At 42.8% G+C, this 25,379-nt stretch overlaps 1 protein-coding gene across 3 annotated transcripts; it reads left to right on the top strand.

Moving 5' to 3' along the window:
• Window positions 1-24,219, top strand: IHO1 (interactor of HORMAD1 1). 3 transcript variants are annotated; one of them, XM_059715567.1, is made up of 8 exons: window positions 1-467; window positions 3,624-3,692; window positions 11,015-11,189; window positions 12,992-13,149; window positions 16,042-16,090; window positions 16,313-16,400; window positions 20,738-20,841; window positions 21,964-22,045. In XM_059715567.1, exons 2-8 carry the CDS (start codon window positions 3,637-3,639, stop codon window positions 21,985-21,987), a joined length of 654 nt encoding a protein of 217 aa, XP_059571550.1. In that variant the 5' UTR covers window positions 1-467; window positions 3,624-3,636; the 3' UTR covers window positions 21,988-22,045. The 3 variants fall into 3 exon arrangements, with proteins under 3 accessions (XP_059571550.1, XP_059571548.1, XP_059571549.1); XM_059715565.1 differs by having other exon boundaries at window positions 113-467; window positions 21,794-24,219; XM_059715566.1 differs by lacking the exon at window positions 1-467 and having other exon boundaries at window positions 2,524-3,692; window positions 21,794-24,219.
• Window positions 24,220-25,379: the final 1,160 nt, after the last annotated feature.

The following is a 25,379-nucleotide window of genomic DNA, read 5'->3' as shown; positions in this document are numbered from 1 at the left end:
TTCTGCTGTGGTACAGCTGATGGTGGAAGCTGTGCTTTTTGTTTTAACCACCAGATCATCTAAAAGAAGGAATTTGATCAATATTTGAGAATGTGGGAAGGGTCACATTTTTCTTTATTTGGGTGCCCCACAGCTGCCTGATAAGTGGTTCAAGGTGCAAGTGCCGAGGAAGTGCCTGCGCTATGGATGGTGCTATGGACCGCTAGCACGGAGACACCCGCACGAGCCTCTCCCTTTGAAGACATCTCCTAAATGACAGGCGTGCACAAAACCTCCTGTTCTACCTCTCGAGCGAACTAAGGGTTGTCAGCCCAGATTGCATTTCTGCTTGATAGCTTCATTGGGCATAGCCATGTCAGGACCCCTGCGCCAGCTCGTCTAATGACCGCGGAGCGGGAGACTCGACCCACTGGGGAGGATTCACGGAGCTGAATGGTGCCCAGGTGCAGTGACACCTCAGCCTGGAGGTTTGGACATCTTTGCTGGGGTCTTGAACAGCATCCTGTCCCGGGCTGCCCCCATTCCTGTCTTCTCTCTGCGCCCCTATCAGGGGCCATGGCAGTGCCCCGGGCCCTGGGCAGGCGGAGGGAGCCCTCCTCCCTGAGGAGACAGCCCCAGTCAGTGTGGGGAGACCCCCGCCATCATCCCCTCAGGGCAGCACCCCAGTCAGTGTGGGGAGACCCCCGCCATCATCCCCTCAGAAGACAGCCCCAGTCAGTGTGGGGAGACCCCCGCCATCATCCCCTCAGGGGAGTGCCCCAGTCAGTGTGGGGAGACCCCCACCATCATCCCCTCAGAAGACAGCCCCAGTCAGTGTGGGGAGACCCCCACCATCATCCCCTCAGGGCAGCACCCCAGTCAGTGTGGGGAGACCCCCGCCATCATCCCCTCAGGGCAGCACCCCAGTCAGTGTGGGGAGACCCCCACCATCATCCCCTCAGGGGAGTGCCCCAGTCAGTGTGGGGAGACCCCCGCCATCATCCCCTCAGGGCAGCGCCCCAGTCAGTGTGGGGACAGCTCCCCTCCATGCCATGGTCCCGAGGAGACAGGCAGCCGGCAGCGCAGGCCCTGAGGCGGTGGTGCTGCTGGGCCAGGGGGAGCGGGGGTCATGCCATAAGCGAGGGCCTGAGCCCGGCCCACCCCTGCCCCATTCAGGGCGCTCAGCCAGGACGGGGCAGCCACCACCATGCTGCTATTGTGGGCCAGGCCTGAGGACCCGCCGTGAGGGCTCAGTGCCCCCCGCATGCACCACCTTGTCCGCGGTGCGGTGCGGCGCGGTGCGGTGCCGGTGCGTGGAGCCTGCGGGCAGCAGGGCCGAGCTTGGCCCGGGGCTGGCGGCGACCCTGCTGAGGGGAGAGCGCTGGGCTGGGCTCTGAGGCGCGGGCCCTCCACAAAGTGGGGGCTGCGGGCTGGGAAAGGCTGTGGCTCATGTCTCCAGCAGCCTTCGCCGGTCGGGGCCTGCTCCCCTGCTCCAGAAACCCGAGGGGAGGCCTGCGGCCTGAGCGCCCTCGGGGCGGCGCCGTGGGCCAGCGCGGGTCGTGCCGAGCCGGTCGGTGACTCCGCCATTCAAACAGACTCCAAAACTGAGCAGCGAAGGGGCCTTGGAGACCTGAGGAAACTTACTCCTGCTTCAATTAATAATTGCATGTATTTCCATTTTAAAGTTTGTCTGCAGTTTTAGTTCTCAGCAAGGTCGTGGTTCCAAATCACTTGTCAAGCACATTGGATCACGTATATCCAGCTCTGAGTCTCATAGGCATCACTATCCGCATCACTTTTAGGCACAAGACGTTTGCACAAAAATGCTTCTAGTCCAACTGGGTTCTTATCCAAACTGATGGTCCCTAATGCATTGATACGTGACTGTGGCCAGGGCGCCTGGTGAGAGCACGTTTGTCTGATAACCTGAATGTTCAGTAAGAGTCAGTAAATTAATCTGCTGAAGTATTACTAGCTTTTAGAAATGGTGTGGAGGCACCAGCAGAACCGATACCATAACAGAGCGTGCAGGGATCTCTCTGAATTGTCAGTGTGTCAAGCAGCCAAGTAATCTTCTTGGAGCCAGATACTGATTTCAGTAATGCCATTACATAACGGAGTTAATCCTGATTCTCACAGTTGTGAGAGAGAGCCAAGCAGGTTACGCTTCGTCCAGGTCCTGCTTTCTCTCATCTTAGAGAGAAAACACAAAAGGAAAGACACAGCTCTACTGCACTACTTATACCTGTTTTCCATCCAATGCCAGATCCGTTTCAGGGCTCTAGTATTAATTTACAAAGACCTCATCAGAATAGGGCCATAGTATTTGAAACACTGGCTCCCTGACATCAGCAAACACGACTGTGAGCACTGTACACGTAACATTTACCAGGCAGACGGCCAGTGGGCAGGGCCTCTTCGGCAGACCCCGTGTGCCATAGCGTCACCCAACATAAAAATGCAAAAAAAAAGGCCAATACAACTTCTAGAAATTGCAGCCTGTATCTAAAGCAGGAGCAGGATGAAGAACTAATATTACACTCAGAATCAGTGGATTATGATAATCCCTGCGTAGGATGCAAAACTGAATGGCCTTTCGGCGACTACCTTTGTGCCTTCTTGTTTCTGTTCAGTGCATGGATACCAGTACTAGAAACGGTGATAGATACTACAGCTGTAAAAGTGTTTATAGTTGGATAGTGGAGGAGATGACTGACATGGCCTAAATGGCAGGAGGGGGAGATGACTTTATCTGTAGGGTTTTGAACACTGGACAGGATTGAAAGGAAGGCAGGCAAGGCAGATAGGAAGAGCCTGCATTAATCAAGAAAGCAGATGACCAAAGCAGTGACAAGCATTTGGATGAAAGAATGAATTATTTTCGGTATTGGCGTGAAAGAATTGACAGGATTTGGAGACGCAGCTAGGAGACAGGGAGAGCGTGGCGTTGATTGACACTTGGGTTGCAGCCCGTATGATGGGGACCATAGTCTGCAATGATGGTGATTTTGAAAAGAGATGTTAAAAATAATTTGTTATCAGAAACAAATTAAATCAAATGTTACCCACTCACACTGGTTTTGGGATGGGTTAGGTTGCCTCAGCCTAGTTTTTGTGACAAAGCTGAATGCTCAGCAGAATGCACTTATCTCCTCAGGGAACAATAACACAGTGTGCTGCTCAGTACATGCGAATATCGTGGTGCCCTTCGACACAATGAATTCAGCCGTGGAAGTATTTGGTTTGAATTGCTTCCATGGCTACACATAACTTCCAAGAAAACCAAAGCCTCCTTATCTTACAGGTTACTATAAGCTATGTTGACAAACCGCAAATAAGCAAAGGCTTCCCAAACCCTAACTGAAGCCCTAGAAACAGAATAGTTATTTAACAGACCAGACAAACCAGTGCATTTGAAAGTTTTACAGTAGGCAGATAAAAAATTAGCATAAATACAATTAGCAGGCCACACTTACATGTACCCACAGCACTTGATCTCCTTTTACTGTAGTGCTTTAGTGCCAGTTTAACGGAGCTATAGCTGTTGAAATGTGTGTCATCTGGTTGCTGCAGATACTTGTATAGTTATCTGAAGAAAAAATAATTGATGGCAGTCTTCATATATTTTCTTTCATTTTTAACAGCTAAGCATAAGAAATGAATTTTAATGTTTGGAATATCAAAGAGATGTTCAGCACTCCCACAGCCACTGGGTAAGTGGTTTTTGTTTTTGTTTTCACATTTATAATGCTCAAATAATCAGGACAGCCTACTGGCTATATTTAACTGAGAGAGAAGATAGCTGCTGTTTGTAGTGAAGGATAGCTAAAGAGCCCTGTACAGAACAAAGTCAAATCACTGGAAACATCATGTCTGCTGACACATCTTAATGCTCATGGCATATTTATTCCAGAGGTCATTAGCAGATTTCTAGTTAAAGGGCTGTTGTGATTTCTATTTGCCATGGTATGTCATTACAACTTGACTTTGGCTATTATGTCTGAGACCTTTATAAAACCCCAAGTCTAACATATGTGCACTTAGAGCTACAGTAACACGGACCAGATACTGTATTCAAGTTTTCCTTGAGGAAATATTTTAAATATGCATAAGATGTTTTACTCCCAGCCTTTGTGTATATAACCTGTGTGATTTCCCCTGTGCTGTTTACACTATAGACTGAGAGCATATTAAGTAAAAAGGCCTCAGTGATGAATAAAGGAAACCGTCTGTTTAAGGGATTTCAATCATAGTGGCAAATGCCAGAAGTCTCATGCTGTCCATGATAAAATATCCTTGGGATTACTTAAATTCAGAGGTAGTTTCTTGACTTAAAAAGAGTAGTATCCAATATGGGAGAATTCTATATTAAACCTCATCTTGTTAGATAAAAAGAACTGATCACAGAAGTAAAATCAGTGGTTACTTAGGTACAAGCAATCATGACTTAATTACTTTTTATATGCAAATGGAATGAAGTTCAAAGCACTAATATATGGAAAATGCATTTAACAGTGAGAGAACTTTAAATGGTCAATTTCCCAGCACTGAAAACAGTTATAAACCAATTCAGCTGAAAAAAAAAATGAGTTTGAGCAGAATAATCTGAATGATAATTGGGACCTATTTAGGAACATTTTACTAATGTTCAAAAATCCACAATTAAGAATTTAAAAATAGAAACTCTGGAAGATAGAAGATTGATAAGGGAAGCAAAAGGTTAGAAGCCATCCTCATGCCTGTAGCACAACTGCCAAGGCTGGGCCAACTGCATCCCCACTTTGAACTGGCTGGGTTGAGGTCAGGAAGCTGTATTTTTGGCATTGTGCCCCAAGGCAAAGCATAGGAGGTTTTTGAAAGGGCTGACACAATGCCAGAGGGAAAATATGCCTCTTGCAAGGATACTCTTCAGCTGTCCGTACACCAAACTACAGACTCTGAATGGAACCAAGAAGCCTTCCAGAACCAGAAAAAAGGAAAAGAAGAATTTGTCAGTGATTTTCTGGCATGCCCTCTGACTTCTGGTCACTAAGGAATGGCCGTCCCAAGATTCTAGAAATCAAATGTGGGACTGATTTGTGACTGATGCAGATGGAGATGACATCTGGATGGTCTTTGGAAGAAGAAACTTAAAGAGCAGAAAGAGGCCAGGAGGATTGCTTCAGAGTTGGAACTACCTCTACAGTCTGCAGGAGGAAGCATTTATAAAGAAATGGCCTCATGAAGCATCAGGGATGTAAACCCGGAAGGGGCCTCCTAGGCCATCACATCCTGTCCCCTGCATTCACCCATTGCTAACCAAAGGAATTCCCAGTGTCGGTGCCTCAAACCCTTACCCACAACTATGAGGAACAATATCCAAAACACCAGAAAACACCCTACAAGTTTTTGCAGGTTGAAACAAGAAACACAGCAAGGCTCTGGGAGAAGAAGGAAGAGTCTGTAAGGCAGGCCAAACCTGGGTGCTACATAAGTGCAAGAGAGAGGAGGTGTCATGCAGGAATTGTGCTGAGGAGCGTCCCCTCACCTTGAGCAGCCTGAAGTCTGCTGGGAAATTCCCTCAATGGCCACTGGAGTGCAGAGGCTGACACAGCACTGGATTGACTCTAGAGATGCTGCTCTGGTGATAGTCCCTTATCCACCACGAGGCAGAATTCAGCAAATAGCTTCAATGGATGAAGAGGAACATCATCTAACCTTCCATGAGCCCCTGGGCTCCATGCATCATTTTGGCAAAGAAGAAAGATGGAGGAACAGGGGTATGTGTGGTCTATTGGCTACTGGATGATGTTCCTGTGAGAGATGCTTCTTCTTGCCTAGGATTTATCAGATGCTAGACTTGCTGGAGGAGGTCTGATGGTTCTCCACTCTGGATGTGGCCTGGCTACTGGCAAGTAAAGGTGCACACTAAGCAGTGACGAAAGAAGGCATTCACCACCAAACCAGATTGCTTTGAGTTTAATGTTATGTCGTTTTTACTCTAGTAGTCCTGAAATATTCCAGAAGTTGGTGGATATCAAGTTGGCCATCTGAGGGGTACTTCTTGTTTTGTGTATCCTGATGAAATGCAGAAATGCTTTATTTCTGCCATAAACTATCTGGAGCATGTGATCTCATGGGCTGGGATAGGGACAGACCCTGTAAAGGTGGAAAACATCCAGCCCTGACTGGTGCCCTACTCTCTCCATGAGATGCAGAGTTACGTTAGCTTGGCCTCATACCTTCAGAGATTGATTGCTGATATTGCCACAATTGCATGGCCCTTGCACAAGCTGGAAAAGGAGTGGATATTTTATTGGACTGTCTCAAACCAAGAAGTATTGCTGGAACTACAGTGTAAGTTCATGTCTGTATCAGTCCTGGCCTATTAAGGGTCATGATGTGTTCTCCACTGCAGAAAATTTCCAAACCGAGATCGTATGTTTTTTCTAAAAGATATGCTGAGATTCAAATATAAATTAATTCAGAAAAGTTCTGCAGCCTGTTTTATGCAGGAGGTCAGACTCAATGAGCAAAATGGTCCCTTCTGCCTTTATAATCTATGAATGCATGAGAGAAAGCATGATGTTCAGAATAATAATACACATTATGTAACCCTGTAACTTATTCCATATGTTATACTTGTATGCATGACAGGCTTTCCAGTATGAGTCAGAAAATCAGATAGAACTCACCGCATCCTAAATATTATTCAGTTGTCAGCATCCAGAGAGTGAAAACCTACAGACTGCTACATTGTTCTGTCAACAAAATGCCATCCTCACTAATTATTGAGCCCTATGCATCCCTTGTGTAACTACTACAGCTAAATGCTGAATTAGGCCTTTTGAGTTTATGCTATTTAAATTATTTTTTACAACTGTCATGAAAACTCACCAGTTTATGCACAAAATCTCCTTGGTCACAAATTCAAATGAAGATGGGTGATAACATCAAACTAATAATAGTTTATTTGGCCATTAAAAAAATCCAACATAGGTGTGAATTGAGTTTTGCAAGGGTGAAGGTGTTAAAGAGGAGATAATTCAGAGGACAGCAGTTTACATTTGCCTAGTATGACTCTAGCTACAGAATGTTGACTTGTTCTTTGTCCACAGCCCTTCTTTTAATTATTACTGTTCAAGACAGAGTTGGATGTCCACCCTGCAGCAGCCACAGGCAGCTGTGGGCAGCTGACTGCTGGTGTCCCACCTGCACAGTATGTTGGTGGAGAATGACTTACTGCGACTCATGACTTCTACTGCTCGGGTGGTACGCTGACACATCTAGCTAGTATTGAGGGGGGAGTTGTTTCCCACATTCCTGAAGAAAATGCAGCCTTTGGCAAACTGACAGGTTGGGTTTGGAGGCATTGAGGAGTCAAGGTCTCCACAAAAGTCCTCTCTGCCTGTCCTTTCACTGATAAAGTGAACCCTTGCTCACAAAAGCTTATGCATCTCTTGATTCATTTAGTCTATAAGGTGCATCTCTACCCTGCCCAACTTCAGACTAATGCGGCTAATTGCCTGTCTGCCCAGAAGTGAGGGTTTATATAGCTGTGGGTCTTGCTGTTCTGCTTTATGGGTGTGAAACCTGGACCTTGCATAGATGACACTTGAGGCAGCTGGAGAAATCTGCCCACAGTTCTTGCTTTCCATCCTGAAGGTCAGATCATGTGACTGAGTATCCAGTGCTAAGTTGCTGCAACCAGCGTATTGCTACAGCATCGGAGCACTGATAATGGAGGTACAACTTTGTTAGGATGGCTGTTACATGCGTGGATAATGAGCACCTATTTATGCAGCTGCTGTATGGAGAACTGGAATGTAATGAGCAAAGCAAGGCTATCTGAAGAAGCATTTTGCAGACCTACTGAAGTTCCACCTTGTTCATAGCAGGACACCACCTGACTGATGGGCCTTGCTGGCTGGGGTTATACAGTGGTGGTGTGGCAGGCAGAGGTAGCTGAGCTCTGTGAAAAGCAGTGCAGTGCCAGTATGCAAGAAAAAGGCACCCAGCTTAAGGAGTGACAGCTACCAAAGTCGTGGGGCTGCAAGTGGCGTTGCAGCGAATATGACTGAAGCTCTGTGTTGCAAATTGGCATAGTGAGTCATACACACAGTCCGCATCCTGCTAGGAACCTTTTGACTGATACCTCTTCAAGCTGAGACTGTTAGTTTGATTGTCCCTAGATGCTGTGACTGGGTCATCCCTACATCCAGCAGTGGCAATGGTCTCTTAAGGCACAGAACCATATCTTCAGCTGGTGTAAATTAATGCGATGCCATTCAGTTTAATTCAGTTATACTGATTTACATTAGCTGAGAGGGGATTTTAGGAAGCTGATAATTACTGATTTTATAACCCTTCTTATTATTCATGGGATAATTTTCTCTAACACTATTTATTCCCATTACAGCAATTACTATTTAAAAGCATATGAAGTCCATGCACAGTAAAAATTAAGAGCAGAGCCATATTTTGTATGCAGGAAATGTCTGTGAGAAGGTTAAGAACCTCCATGAGTGTCTGCTCAGTTTGCTACAGGTCATGCCATCATGCAAAGAGGGGTGGCAAAGTTTATTCTGCTTTCCATCTACTTTATGGTCTGTGATCTGTGCTGTCCTAGAAATAGCTCTTCCATGCATCTGATACCCACTGCTCTGTAAGTAAACCCTGCAACATTATCTCCTCCCTAGAAGACATGAGACCCCATATCCCATGCTTAGAGGCCTTATACTGCCAGGTTCTTCTCTGGCCTCTTTCTCCTGATTTCCTTGAGAGCCATGCATTTCTGGGAACCCTTCTGGCATGTTCCTCAAACTTCTCCCTGTGGAATGATGAGCATATGAAGAAGGGTAAGAACCATGCTACACATTCCATGCAGATCTGAGGTGGGGTGAAGCTTTGGAGAGCAATCATTGCCCAATCCCATAATACCTATGGGGCTGCAGCCATATGATATAGCTTCAGTGGGCTCACTGTGGAAGGGGCAACATGCTCTGGAATCTGCTCCCCCAGCTTTCTGACTTCAGGGCCTTTATGTTTGGGTGTCTGTGCCACCCAGAATAAAAGAGGATAAACGTTTTTTGTGAGAACTCGGACATTTGGACACTTCATCCTATGTTGAAGGCTCTCACTTTGCTAACAACATGGAAACCCTTCTTTTCTCAGCCTGTGTACACACAGGGCTGAATGCCAGTAATGTACAAGCAACATGCTTCACTCATCAGACCAAAGTCAAGGCAGGGTGGCACCATCGGACACAGATTTACAAAAAGATATAACTAGAGTCAGTTTACTTGAGGCAAGAAAACACAGTGTCAGCATTCTTAGGTAGGGTTTACCCAAACGTTTGGATAGGGGAGAGGTGTTAGTAATGAAGTATTCCAAGCGAAATTTTTTTTCTTTCTCTGATAGTAATTCAGGCAGTTTCTTTTGTTACAGAGAAAGATAAATCCCAAAGTGGAATTTCTTGCCTAATGTAACTAAAATCTTGTACTCCCCTTGCCAGTTATTGTAAGCCCAGTATAAACTGTATGTACTTTTAAAAAAACAATCCGTAATGAAATATCTGGCTCTGTAATCAATTTCTCATCCTATTAAAACAACTTGCAAGACCCAAAGTAATGACTAGCCACACAGTTCAAAGGGGTAGGAGTACTCGTGCCCCAGAGGCTCAGACCTTCCTCCCATACTTGTGTATCTCCAGCCTACCATGGGTCCTCAGTAAGGGTCTATGAACTGTGCCAGTGAGGTGAGTAACCTCCTTTTACTTCAGGCCTGGTGCTGGTGCCTGAATCTTAGTAGCATGATTAGGGTCATAATGTGTTTTGTTATTAAATGTGAAACACTTCACCCAATTTAATCCATTTTATCAGTCAGATACTACCCTTTTCTTTTTGATGTGTCAGAGTTGAGGTACCAATTTGATAGAAGCCAAATAAATGCCAAATCTAGACAGGAAAAGGTTATTTCATAAGACCCATCCTGCAAACACTAACCAAACCCATCAACTGATTTACAACAGAAGATGTTATCCAGAGTTCTGAAAAGGAAGATGTTTGACACTTCAGGGAAATCAAATCCCGAGGTGTTTCTTAAATTGGAAGTTGGCGGATGAAGCAAGTTAAAAAGAACAAACTGTGTATATCATGGCTAAACACCTGCTAGGCAGGGAATCTGATATAATAACTGTCTTCAGAAATTGGCTTGGAAGGAGGTAAACCCCAAGGGCTGGATGGTAGCTTGATGTCATAGCTCGCAGCTGAAGTGACAGCCCTGCTATCTTTTGGTACAGAGGTACAGAGCAGACTCTGCATCAGCTCAGCTTTATTAGCTGGTAGGTACTGTGGTCTGGTCCTGCCACTTTTCAGCTCACTAGTGTTGCTGGTTGCATTAGCCTTAGGGAGAGCAGACTAGAATTATGCCTGGCCCCCAGGAAAGAGCGCTACATGGCAGAAGACTTGTGCCTTTTTCTCCCTCAGTGCAGGGACATACAGGAGCAGCCAGAATAGATTTGAAGACAATGTGCTGTTTGTAAGTTTTCAGCAGGAAATAATGCGAGTGGCTTTCAAACTGATCTGTAGAGATGTTCCCGTTGGTGGTCTGTAAGTTGTGTCTAACAACCAAGCAGTGCAGGACTGGATGGTTGGGAGGGCAGGTGACTTCATTAGGGTGTTTGTGTTTTCTAAAATGGTTTAAAGAAACCAGTGCAATGGCTTCACTTTGACTTGTGAAAGATCAAATCCAGAGGCATCATACATGTACAGGACAGGCTTTCCTTCCTCTGTGTGCTACTTCTTGTCTCCATGGTGCCATTACGTAGCCTCTGAGCACCTGACGTTCCTTTAATGCATTTTTCTTCACAACATGCACTACCAACAGCAAATGTCCTGAGTGCTAAATCACCTTCCTCTCTGCAACACAAAGTTTGAAGACTAACATATTTACAGTGCTATCTAATGCTGTTTGTTGTATTATTTATTACTGTGTCATGATTTTCTTGGTTACACTTGCTTGTGGTTCATTCCCATTCTACTCTGTGCTATTTCAGGCCTAACAAATTGTCTACTCGGAGCAGCACTCTTAGTGATTACTCCAGCTTGAGTGATTCTCAGTTCCTTTTTGGTTCCCAGTTCTGTCCAGAGAACTCGCAGCCTGCTTCAGTACCCCATGAGTTTGGTGCACTATCAAGACAACCAAGAAGCTCCCAGCAGAACTCTCAGGATGTGAGTCAGATTCTCCAAAATGTTCAGCTAGCCCCATACAAACTGAGGGGAAGCATTAACCATTCTAAATCAATTGTATATGCTCTGTGTATCTACTATATAACCTAATAGGTTCCCAAGTCTCCACAGCACAAATATTAAGATGTATACCATTCAGCAAATTGCTGGCTACTGTTGCAATGGTAATATTTTTTGAGGTACTACAGAAAAAAAAAAAATATATATATATATTTAATAGTGGTATCCAAAAGAAGTGCCTGATCTGCTAAGTTTAAGTTAGATTTTTTTTCTTGCTGGAGTAGATATTTTTATCTCATTGCTTCATTTACTGAACTTACATGAAATTATTCCAAGTATGAAATGTACAGGTATTTAATTACTCAGTTAAGCTAAATTCTCACAGTTTCTTCTTCTGTGGAAAAGGCTGTGTTTTTCTTACCAGGTGTAAGATTTGTGTAAGCTGAGATTTCCAGTAATGTTCTCATTTACTTCTGTAGGCTGAAAATTAATTTGCCCCATTGTTGTTGATTATAGTATGGCCGACACTTCAGTGACTTTCGGAGTGTGAGTCTGCAAGCTATGAATATTTATCCTGCTTTTATCAAGTTTATCATCTAAAATGATGTTCTCATTTACACTAAAATACTGCCTATACCATTAGTACATACCAGAGGATCCAAATAGAGCCACTCAACAGCAGAGATTAGAAAAGAGTAAGGAGCCAGTTCCTAGTAAAAGACAGGAATTCAATTCTAGATCCTATCTGGCCCCCTCTGCAGGCAAGCCGATGGTCTTTGTCCATTGACTGAAGTAGCTTTTCATTAAACATGGAAAAGGACATTCACTCTTCAAGATAAAAGAGGGCACTGCAGTGTAATTTGCATTTTTTAAATTAAATGTTAAGGGAAAGCTGTTTTTACTTTGGTCACACAGTGCACATTACACTTGCGCTTTAATGCGCATTAGCCTATTAATGCACATTCAAGCATCACAAAAAGCCTTGCTTTTTAGCTAATGTGCATTAAAATAGGCTCACGTGCCTTTTTCTAGTACCTCGCAACGGAGAGTGCCTACACATTAGTAAAGAGGCTCGTGTATAAGCAGGGCCGATTAATCAAGTCTGCTGGAGTGTGGCATATATTGCACTCCAGCATCCTCCTGTGTCTTGTGTATCAGCATCCCTGCATTTCAAAATGGTGGTAGGCCTGCTTTATCTAAAGCTCATTGGATGAGCTTTAGATAAAGAGCACCCCTCCTCACCCCCAAGAATATTGTGGTGGTGTCATTACTTAGCCAACAGGAAGCTCAGCAACACCTGTTTAAATTAAATGTCTTACAGTGTCCTTCCCCATGGGAGTATGAACTCATTCACTGATTGTCCTCTTGCATGTGCTGTGCTTTTGTCACCCATCAAGACTCCATCAATAGACAATGTCTATGTTCAGCAATATGACATCTATTTTTTTCCTTGAGGTGTGTGGTAATAACAGCTAATTCAACACAAGCAAAATGAAGGGAAGCTTTCTTTTTAAAAGGTGCAAGCTAAGTAAAGTTTCAACTAGTTTAGTCTGCTGGGAGTGCAGCTGGTTCCAGTCCTGCCTGCAGGAAGTTGGACTAGCTACCTCAGGTGAACCAAGTCTCAAGAAATTCTTAATGCCTGTCCAATTAAAGCTATCATATCCAATTTCTGTGATCCATATGTTTTAAGATTACCTCATAGTCTGTAAAGAATTTTTTTTATGTTTGCTTGTCTCATTATTTTTATGCCTTTAAATACAGTCATTTTTTCTCTCTCGCAACAGAGTGAGCCTAGTATTTTTACTAAGTACCAGACAAAACCACAGCTATTTGGTGGAGATGTAAAAGAAAAGGGTTCACTTAATTTTGGTGCTGGAAAACTGAAAAGTGTTTTGGAGCAGTTTGAAATAAATAAGAAAAAAATAAAGGACAAACATAACAGGTATGCAAATGCTCTTTGTACATTATGACTGTGAAGGCAGTGCACATTCTCATCATAATAATCCCAGTAATAAAAAATAGTAACATGACCCAGCTGTTTATTCTTGCAAGGAAATAATCATTTCTGTCATAGATAATCTCCAGTCAGAAGGAATCACAGGCTGAGAGAATGCGTTCTACTTAGAGCATAGGTTTATGTAACACTTCTATCCATAAACTACAAGGAACAGCAACAATTTCACTTGAATTTACCTTCATCCTCCTTTATCCCTAGCCACAGATTCTGTTCCAGGCAGATCCCCTGGTAAGGCCCCTTTTTCTCCAGATTCAAAGGATTATGTTGCATATGATCAAAGGGATCATTTTATCATCATTTACATGTAAGATAAAGGAGGAGATTGCTAGGCAGATGTCTGTGCAACAGAGGAATATATTTGCATTCAGTTGCATCTTTAAAAGTATATACCTATCATTAACTTTATTTACATGGAGGATGTGTGTGATGTGTCCTAATAAGTTTTTCAATGTATACTAATGATTAGTCTTTGCCTGAAAATCCTAGGGTTGAACAAGTAACAACCACAAGTGTGTAGGATGGCATATTCTCCCATCAGCCAATACCTGCTTTCGAGCTGTTTGCATTGATTATAGAAATGCAAATATATGGGTATATATATATATATATATATATATATATATATATATATATATATATATTGTATCATTATCTTTCTTCTGAAATATTGTATATGTCTCCAGTAATGCATAATTTGATGTTCTAGTACCTATTATTTGAGAATAAGGATTAAACTAATGGAGATTCAGATATTTAATTTTAAATGTTTAGGCAAAATTCAAAATTCTCTTTTGTTTCTCTCATGAACATATCTTAATTTTTTTTATAAGCTCCAAAGAAAATCCTTTTAAAAGAGGCCATCTGCACCAAAGTATTACTCTGGGGCCTTCCCAGTGCAAGACAGTGTTTGCACAAGTTGTTTGACCCTTTGAGATAGTGGTAAGAGTGGTAAATTGTACTTGAGCCTTCCCTTTATTGTAAATGGGTACCTGGTCACTAGCCTGGGGAGTCAAAGGTATGTGATGCTGTATGACTCCCTTGTGTGCCTTAACCATGCTAGCCCACTGGCCTCTAGGCTCAGGTGGATCTTCGATCTTCCTTTTATTGCCTGGTTGCACAGTCCCAGCTTTCACTGCCTCAGCATCCAGAGTCTCCTATTCCTTTCCTCCTTGACTATGGTCAGCAGTCAAGAGTTGACTCCAAGTATGTAGTTTTTGGAAAAGAGAGCATATTCAGATAAATACAGAGTCTTAGTATTTTAGGGAGTATTGCAAAACTCTAAAACTCTTGGTTCAAAGATGATACCTTTTAGTAGACCAACTAAGAAATCACAAAAACATTATCTTTCTTGGCAAGCTTTCAGGCACACGTGCCCTTCTTCAAGCTGAGGACAAATCCAAATCCAAAAATCCTCTTAGGTAGAAAATAAACTTTATGTTGCACAGGGGAATGCTGAGGCTGGATGTCTGTTCACCTGGGTCTGTGAGAGTCCTTTGTGTGAGTTGCTCCTTGATGTGCAGATAATGCTGGTCTCATCCCTGGAGGTGTCAGATGTCAGAAAGGCAGGGAGGCTCAAAAAATCTTTCCTTCTTGTTCAACAGTGAAGTAGTTTGAAGTGAGTGCACTGTTGTGCTTAGGGCTGATATCATCTCAGGACCTTTGTAAATTAAATCAGTGACTCAGAAACATTGTCGGTGTCATGGATTTCGAGACATTCCATTGTATGATAGCAAACACATGGCCTCTGTCCCTGGAGAAGAAGTTAGCAATGAACAGAAACTCACTTTGCAACAATGCTTTCATCAGATGTCTAGGTCACTTTTTGGTAAAAGGAAAGGAAGACCTACAAAGACTGCACAATTCATTGTAATTTGTGATATAGCACCTGTCACCCTAAAATCAGTTTAACTGCTTATGCAACCTCTTAATGATTTGCTTCCCTCTCCCAGCTGGGATTTCAGCAAGTGACAGAAACTATGCTGCAAGGGGAAAGGTGACTCCCAGAATTAAACACTTCTTTATAGTAATAATCATATATAATTGTGAAGGTAAATAAAATGATTTATCAAGCTGTCTCCTTACTAGTTTGAGAATTACAAGGAATATATTCCTTTTCATGACCACAGAGATATTTTAGTGCCTCTTCCTACCTTCCATTTGTAATTACATTGTATCCCATGTCCCTGTTTGGTAGTGATGGTGGCTTGAATCACTAAATAATCAATCCAAAAATAGTCCGAATCCTCAGAAATGGAGTCAGATTATTTCTTTGCTTAGCAACAGGCCTTTTATTCTGAAGAGACTATTAATTGTGTTTGGCTAGTACATCTCAGAGATGAGGATCAATTTACAGGAACCACTGTTAGCATTTCAGGAAAAAGAGCGCTGTAACCTTCTGTTACTGTCTTCCTGACACTGGCCTTGTCTAAATGAAAACTGTCTGATTTTTTTTCCTGCAATTGTATAGTCCTGATGTAATTCTAATGCAGACCAACTGCTGGCATTTCACCATCACCTCAAACAGATCTGTCCTGAGCAGACTGCACAGTGGTAAAAATACTAGTGACTTCTCTACACTAGAAGCAAGCACCTTCTCAGTTACACCTATACTGGGCCAAGAGAGAGAATTCAAAGCTGCCCATCATAGACAAAGCTTACAAAGGTTTTTTTTTTTCCCCCTGATGAGGTTGAGGTGAGGGGCCCTTGAAATAAGCATATTAAGCCCCTATTATGTGTTGTGCCTTGTGATGTATGTTCAGTCTTGACTACTCCAGCTTTGCATGCCAATTTGATGCTTGCTGTGTGTTTCTATTTTAGTGAGGTTTTGCTCAGCTTTATTTCCCATGTCAGAGAGAGCCTTCAAGGGGTGAGTAATCTAAATTCCAAGTCCAAAACAGAGAGAGGCTGGAAACATGTAGTATACTAGTTTTCTTATTTTCTAGTTGATGTAATATTTACCTTATTAAAATATTTTAAACAATGTTGATACTATTCCATTCATTTTTCACAACTTCTTGCAAATGCTGAAATGCACGTGAATAGATGACAGTCTATACATTATTTTTCTCATTTGAACTGGTTATTGTAGATGCAAGCATGCCTGGACAAGTTTGAAGAAATTCTGAATTCAGGAAATAAATCCATTTTGGATGGGTTGGAAGCCATTTCTAAGACATGTAAGCACTGGATGTATTTCTATTAACAGCAGAGGGCATTGTCAAGCTACCGAATGTTAGTGTGCTGTCTCCAAGGCAGGAAGGTCACTCTCAATGGCTTTTCTTAACAGAGGAAGGAAAGGGGGTTTACACAACATTTAGGCATATGGATTTTATTCTTCTACCTATACATACCCTCCCAGCCCTCTGCTTATTGTCATTTATTGTTGCATCAAAGGTCTGAAAGGTTAAGACATCAGGCACATCCACAATTCATGATATGACATGATAAACAGTAGACTATTTGGAGCAAGACTGACAGGTACATTTCAGGTTACCCAAATGTTTACATTCTGAGCATCCATTTTCCAATTTTCAACACTTCCTCAAACCCTCACCTGTTGGTCTCTGGTGTTTTGTTTTATTTTTAGATTAATCAACAAAGGCAGTCTTGAGTAAGAGACGAGTAAAAAGGAGATGCACATTGCCCATTATAAAATTTCTTGAACATTGTAAAATAGTTGTGTGCTGAAGCTGTTAGTTGTAGAAAGTCTTTCTTGAGGAAGGATGTTTCTGAATGTTTTCAGAGAAAGTTGGGTCTGATTTAGTTGAGCCCTGAGCATTTGAAAAAAACACACATTATGATGTGGATTGGATGTTAATGCTAGCAATATTTTTAACAATTACCTGCCAGGGTTCTAAAGAGAGTGAGCTTCACCACGCAAGCACAAGAGGCCAGCTTATTGCATACTACTAAGTAGAAGTGTGCTTAAGATTTATTCATTAGATGTAACAGGCTTTTGCAGGAGCATTGCTTCTTTTACTGTAGAGTGAAATGTGAACTAAACATGACAGAGCTCTGAAATTTGCTCTGTCTTATTCACCTGAGGGGGTACTATTGAATGAGATGGTTCCTGATTAGTTCTTTACAGAGCAAAGTGCACAGTAGATTTCCTGTTTGAAAATACCGTGGACTTGATTCTCAATTTACTGATCCCTTTACATTGCTTAGTCAGCATGAAGAGGTACTGAAGGGATCTTAGCATAAATGAGAATCAGCCTGTTATGTTCACCACAGCTAGTCTGCCTCTGGTGAAGGGCAGAATTCAGATTATTCTCCTAGGCTCCCTTCCTTACCTGCCACAAAGCCAAAAATGTAGGTGCCTGGCCCCAAGAGTTTTCCTCCTGGCAGGCTGTACAGTCAGTGGGCAAAGGTACATGGCTCTGAAGAGTGTCTAGATCCGGTCAATAAGAAACAGAGGCATACAGACAGTTTTTGTGTCCTGGGAAATGGCAGTGACCACCAGCCTTGCACCCTTTATTGCCCTGCTTGCCCACCCCTACTTAGTACTTACACTACTGAGTGATAAGAAATGCTAGGCACAGAGGTGTGCCTGAGTTCTTGCCCCTCTCCAAAGCATAGGCAGCTGCTGCCAGACATCTCTTCCATCTGGGTCCAGAGGACCTGTTCCCTGTTCTGAGGGCAGGGGCCTAACTCACTAGAAGCATGGTGTTACTACCTACCTTTTGCATAATTGCCTAGTAGTTAGAGCATAAATGTTGCTTCACTTGCACTACACTGAGTAATAATATGGAAATTGTCCACAGAGAACAGAACATCCTTGCAAGTCTTTGTTAGAGAGAAAAGCAGAGAAGCAGTTTTCAGGACAAGATGCTATTTGCAGTCTTGAACTATTTAAATTATATGGGCACACAGCCTGACATGGCATTTTGCAGTTGGTATTGGCATTATATGAAAAGAGACTGAAAAGACTGAAATTGTTACCTTGGAAAGGAAATCAAAAGAATTGCCAGACTCAAAGCAGCTCAGGTCTGATCAGTCTGGTAATTCCTATGGCTATATCACTGGGGTTCAGTTCAGGTGATAAATTTCAGTTCATCCCCTTTCTTGCATACGGGGGTGTCCCCATCCACTGCCTCTAGGAAAAATGTATTGTTCTCCTGAACTCGGTCACCACTTGAATCTCAGCAGATTTATACCACCTTACACTTCTACTTCTGAATTTGGTAGGGACAAAGAAGCCTCCCACAAAGAGACTGACACTTAAAAGCCTATAGGCTACCAGAGCTGACTCCAGAAAGAATTGTATATGTGTCTGTGATGGATAGGGAGGCAGCCGAAGACAGGTCATTGTATATTTTTTTACTATGTTGGAAAAATGACGCTGTGATCCCACAACTGCTGAGTATAGTATTTCAGAATGTGGTCTCAGATAAAGAGAGAAATTTTGATAAAGAGAGCTGATTTTGCCACATCTGTATGAGTTCTTTGAAGAAGAGCTTATAATGGAACATGTCCAGTTGCTGTCTGCCTTGTTTCTCTATGCCACAGTCTTGCCATGCTTACAGTGCTGGCAACTCATTTCATAGACATATGCACCATTAGCATAACTTAAGAGAATTCAACGCGTTTATATGGAGGATGAACACATCCATAGCAATGTGAGGTGAGGTAGAAATAGCTTTAGAGGAGATAGCAGTCCTTATGCTACAGGTACAAGCCAGCTGTTAACTGAGAGAAGATAGGAAGGCACAGCTTCTGTGGTTATTCAATAATTCCCTGCTACAAGCCTCCTTGGAATGTCTTGGCCACTGCTGGAAACAAGACACTGGAATAGACAGTCTCCTGGGCTGATCCAGCTGGGCATCCTCATGTTCAGTATTCTAGCAGCAGTCTTACCAACACTTGTTCAGAGACAAGATCAGTCGCTTCCGCCCTTGATACCTCTCTTTTCTTAGAATAATAGAAAAATAGAGCTGGAAGGGACCTCAGGAGGTCAGCTACTCCAACCCCATGCACCCCCTTATACATCCAAGGATCACAGTAGCCACAACCTTACTCCGAGAATTCATTTCAGGAAGCTGTCTGCAATGATCCCATGCCCTTTTCTGTGTCACTGATTTCCAAGATCGAAATCTTCCATCCTGAAGACACAGAACACATTCTTTGTTCCCAGGTGCCTTTGGCTGTGTTTAAATTTACTCTGTTGGACTGTGAACATTTGACCAGGCAATTCAGATTGTGCTGTAAAAGTAATGTGTCCTCATTATTTACTCCCTGACCAAGCTTTGTTACCTGCCAGATTAAGCAGTAAGGATTCTATAGTGTCACCTAGCTCTTTGATACAACCATTAAATAGTGTTGCACCAAGAACCAGTCCCTGCAGGATCCCTTTTGCAATAGCCCTGCTTACTGATGTCTGTGCTAACAGCTACATTTTGAGATGTTAGTGGGCCAGTTTTTAATCCAGATAACAAGTGCTCCGTTAGTTTCATATCATGCAAGTTTTTAATCATGGTGTCATATGGTACTAAGTCAAACATCATATAGAAATCCAAGTACAGCACAGTTCCCTATATCAAACAGACCTATAATTGTGTGAAACCAATAAGAAAGGTTTGTTTGACAAGACCATTTTGAATGGGATTCATTGTATTTTAACCTCCAATTCGGTGTTTATAGAGTCCTCAATAAACCTCTCCACTATGTTATGGGGCATGAGTGTTAACTAGACAGTAGTTCCCTGGATCTTCTCTCTGACTAGCTTTGAATTTCAGAATTATGTTGTTGCTGGCCCTCCAGTCATTTGGAATTTCCCCAGTTTCCAAGATTTGTTAGAAATTGACATTTGTAGTTCAGAATGTTCCTTAGCTAGTTCCTTTAAGACTCTTGGATGTCAAAGTTATCTAGGCCAGGTGATTTGAGAATGTCAAATTTTAGCAGGTGCTGCTCTGAATTCTCCTTTTTTTACAAAGCTAAGCTTTTCATTCCACGCGCAACATCATTCAGATGCATCCTCCTGAATCAATCAGAAATATCTGTTTGTGCATCACCCTTTAGGATTTTACCAGGAGAATGCAGCTTTGCTGTGAGCTTATCTAGGAATCTTCATCTGCATTCTTATTTCAGATTTTAGTCTGTAATCCTGTGCTGTATTGTATTAGTCATTACTAATAATGGTAATTATAGTAAAAATAATGAGGGTGGTGTGGGGGAGGTTATATTATTTTCCAAGAAACTCAAACCCATTGTGCAAGTTTTTAATTAAGCTCCTGCTTTTGACAAGTTTTCAGCAAGATTGACTATGGTCAAGTGACATACCCAAAGTTCTGCAATTAGGTGTAGAGCCCTAAAAATGTATGTGACTTGCACTAAATTTTGCACCCCGTAGTCTGCCAGTCTGGTGATCTAGGAGGTTTCAATTCAGAGGTCACTGTGATCACACAGCATGGAAGACAATGTAATTCTAAACCCAGGGGGAAGTATCAGGTAGTGTTTTATTCATAATTACAAATTAAAAGACTAAATGGAGTTTTTTATTGATTTTCATGTTCAGTACAAGACGCTGCTCAGTCCCATTATGGATTGGTGCTGAATGCTCTTGCAGACAAAAGCCAGATGGAGCAGATGTTACTGGAGATGGAACAGAGACTTGCAGCTGTAAGTGCAGAGAGCAGTCAATTGTCTAATCTTCATCCTGAAATTCTTTTATTTCTTCAAACATACTAACCCAGCATTAGAATATGTCTTCCTATAATGGGTTATAAAGGTGAAGGTTGCAATTTAAATTGAGGGAAAATTATATATTAAAATGCTAATTTGAGGCTAACCCACTGGTGCACTAATAGTGTATTATGCTGCCATGCAGAGATCCAAGCCTGAGAACTGATCATTATGTCTGGACCCCAGATAGCAGGTGCTGTCTTCACAGTGGTGGCCCCATTTCTTGATGATGGCAGGAAGCAGTACCCTGGAAGGGACAGGATTCTGACTGGATGGAAAATGCTGAGGCAGTGCCTCCCTGGTAAAGAGGGATGGGCTTGCTTCTCATAGAACGTCAGTCTGGCGACCCATCAGGTCAAATGGACCCCAGTGGGAAAAGAAAAGGCCTCAAAGGGAGTGGAATCTAGCTTGTCCTAATGGTGCAAGATTGAAATCTGTAACTTAGGCTGTCTAGATGGAACTGGGTTCCAGGGCAGGTCCACTATATGACCTTGTTTGTTGGCTAGGGGTAAGCTACAGGAAGAAGAAAGAGGGCATCTTTACAAAGATAGGGAGACACTGGGGCATGCCCACCACCCACAGTGTCACATTTGACTAACAGTTGGAAAGACTGTCCCTACAGAGATCTATCTAGTAGACTGCTGATGTGGGGGTCAATATGAAGATTAAGTGTATCATCAGATATTTTGGGTAAATGTGTATCTTTTATTAGACCAGCTAAATAATTGGAAAAATTGTCTGTACAAGCTGTCAGGCACAAATACCCTTCTTCAGGCACAGGGAGACTGCAGGTGTTTTGTGTGCTCTCCTAGTGTTCCAGTTTGAATACTATTGTTACCATTCATAATGTGTTGCCTAATATTTCTCCTCTGCTGAATGGTTTCCCCAGAAGGATGTGGAGATTTTAGACATGAAATCGAATTGGCAGTTACTGAAGGAGAGTCTGGAACTATTAACAGCTCAGCAGAATGAGCAGCACGTGAAGCTATGCAAGCAGTTGAGTTGTCTACAGTTCCCCAACATCTTAACTGAACTGCAGACATTCATTTCCACTTCCAGATTGCCAAGCCACATACAGGATAACACTTCTCAGACCTCCCCAGCTATGTTCCAGGATCTCTTTCTGAGCCAGGAGAAAACATGCCAGCAGTGCTATCAAACCACGAGGGTTTGCAGGATAGCTTCCTTTCAGACTCAGCCGCACACCATGACAATGCTGAACCAGCCTGACCACTCCAACAGGGAAATAGCTGGAGATGATACATACAGGAGTGATTCAAACACAGGATCTGGAAGAAAGGTTGGTCCCATTACTGCAGCTTTACAAGACAAAGAAAATGTGACTATTCAAGAGTCAAAGTCTGCTTTAGAAATGCATGCCTATGCTAACAAACCACCTTGTGTCTGCTGCTGCAGCACTGGCATTTCAAGGGCTAGTCACCAGAAACACCAGCTGCTTCCCCAAGAAAAATCTTGTGCCACACCACTGAGGAAGACAGGCAGGAAAGAATTTAAGAGAACCAAAGCTGTGACTCGTGCACAAGAGAATCAGAGCCACATTTGCTTCAGTCCCATACAAAACTACATGGCTGAACAAACAGACGAGGCCACAGGCCACGTCATGATGCAAAAGACATCGCTAGGAAATAGGCTGAAAAAGGAGAAGTCAAAACAAAACCACCGGAGCAAAGTAACAGTGTGGAAAAGAATGTATTTTAGTAAGAAAAAAGGAGAATTTTCCAAGTGTCCTGACAATGGACTGAAGAAAAAAATGACAAATGGCGGCATGGAGCGGAAGGACTCTGGAAAAAATGGCAAGTCCCAAGATACAGTTACTCTTCAGTCAGAGAACTCTGCTGAGGGGTCCTCAGCTCCCAGCCAACAAAAGCTAAGCAGGGCCACACATAGGAAGAGTGAGGATTCTTTGCCAGTGCTACATCCCCGTGAAAACATGGAACTGCCTGCAGCCAGGAGAAAGGGGATGCTGGAAAGCAAGAACGGCATGGGCATTTTCAGTGCCAGCAGGAATCCATCTTTGTGGGATTCCTCCTCCCAAGAAAGTTCATTTTCACTGTATAACTTGAAAGATGAAAAGCAGAGGAGCTTGTTCAGTCTCCCAAGCTCCACAGGTTCTGCCAAGTCCTGTCTTTCCGTTTCACCAGTCCAGCAAAAGACTATGACATTTTGCTCCTTAGCTTTTGATAGTGATTATTCCGACTGACATGTTCCAGTTGATTTTCCAGGTGTGTTATGCAAGTGTAGCTATTTCAATCACAATTTATTCTTCAGGTCTGTTGTCATTTTAATTCCTTGATTTATTTGACTCTGGGTGTTGCACATAACTGTGCAAACTGCACTGTGGGGCTGTATGTGAAGCAATGAGTTTTTTTCATGAACATGGCAGCCTTCTGGCAGTAGGCAAAAAGCAGTCATGCCTAATTTGCTTTAAAATGTTATTGCCAAGTTTTGTGTGTAGAAGGGATCATACACTGCTTATTCTGCTGAAAATGAGGTCTGAGGGAAGGATTTCTTTTGGCCTGAGAAGGCGGATGTGCTCATTATTATTTCATCTCTCTGCTCTTAGCAGAAATACTATTGTTTTCTAATAGTTGTCATTCATCTTTAACAGAAGAAGATATGTAGGTGCTTGCCTAGATTGTTGTTAGAGAGAGCAGTGCCAGCAGGGCACAGGAGCACATCTAAGTCTGTTATAATATTTAAATCTATTTGAAACTTTTAAATTAAATATATATGCAGTAAGATGTCTGCAGCCTGGGGCTTTACTGTTATTTTTGTACCAGTTTCTGTGGCTCACAGTTCAGATCTTTGGCCTATTTAAGTTAATGGGCATTTTATGATTGATTTCAACAGTGTTAAGATTTGGCACAAGGCTTCTTGCATCACTGTGGGTAAATGCCCATTGTGTGAGAAAAACAGAACCCTAACATCTTGTTACATTCACCAGCTCCAGCATTTCTTTTCCTTTCAGGCAGTTTTTTCTGGTCATGTTACTGAATTTCAGCCTTATTTGTCTCATCTGTATCTCTTAGCTAATCAAGAACTTCACCCTACAGGTTTCTAGTGTGTTAACATCTCAACAAAAAGCCTAAAAAGGTGGCACCTATAATCATACAAGATGCAAAAGAAAAATCATTTATGTCTTGTAATCTTCTTTTAAAACTCTAAGTATTTCTAATTAACAGGACTGTAAAATGTGTAGCTCAAAGGTCAGAAGGTATCAATGTGATCATCTATTGTTATGAATACAAATGGATTAATATTGCTATCCCAAAATAAAAGACCTTCCTTATCTTTGCCTTGATTATAAAGTCCAATATTTCTTCACTTTGGCTAGTTTCTATAGAATGATTTCAGGGGACAGTCTAGTGATCTGTTTTGGTGAATTAAAAAACAGTTGTTGTCTAGTTAATGTATTTCCAAGCATTATTATTTAGCTGATATTTCAAGAAATGAGGTAACATCACTTTTTTCCGTTTATACATTTTGTTCAGAAAGGCTGTAGCTTGTGAAGGCTCATGACTCTCTGAGCAAGTTAAGACTATAAGGTGCCCCTGTGCCCTGCCTTCTATTTCTTAGTAAGTGACAGACAGTAACATGGATCAGCAGATGGGGGAGTCTCCAAATTCTTGGCTGTTCTAAGGAATGTTGGTATGGTAGCTATGATGTGGGCCTCTAGCACCCGTGTAACACGCCGCCTGTGCACACATGTGACTGCTGTCAGTCACATACAGGCAGTCACACAAGGCTGCCTAGTGGTGGTCAGCAGAACAGTGGTACCATGGGCAGCTGACATCTCTGTGGAAACTGTTCTTTCCAGTCCCTGCTGACTTTGTTAGCCAGATCTCAGAACCAGTGCTGCCCCCTGCCCCCATCCTCTTTGTTCTGTGAATGGCCTACACATCATCTCTGGGTAATGTCATCCATAAACATGCATTCAACGACCATTGCTACGTAGATGTCTCACAAAGCCTCATGTCTGCTCCTGGCTGCTCTTCTGTCTGCGCTAAAACTTGAGCCTGCCTCTGTCGTCTCCCTGTGGAGGCTAGAAATCTGTGCAAGTTCAACATGGCTACAACAGACCTCTAACTTCTCCCCACCCTAGGCCTCATGTCCTTTAATTACTATAAGCAACATCCCTGTCCCACCTTGTGTCTTGGATTCGATCTGCGCATCCTCTTTGACGCAGACCTCTTGCTGGGGTCTCACTTCCAGGCTGCATCTACTCAACCCTAAGACACAGACTTTCCTGCCCAGCCACATAGCTGGCTCATCACCCCATACCTCAGTGACTGCAGCACCCTTTCCTCCAGGCTGGACACCTAGAATCTCGCCTTGCAGGTGCCTCTCCAGACTGCCGCTGCAAGAATCATTCTTCTGGCCCCCAGCTTGGTCCATGTCATCTATCCTCCATGCATCCCTCCCCCTTTTTCCAGCCCACCAGCAGAAGCTACTTG

Source organism: Alligator mississippiensis, chromosome 12 (genome assembly GCF_030867095.1).
Source record: "Alligator mississippiensis isolate rAllMis1 chromosome 12, rAllMis1, whole genome shotgun sequence".
Taxonomy (NCBI): Eukaryota; Metazoa; Chordata; order Crocodylia; family Alligatoridae; genus Alligator; species Alligator mississippiensis.
Note: the sequence above shows the minus strand (reverse complement) of the source record. Positions and strands in the feature narration are given on the sequence as shown.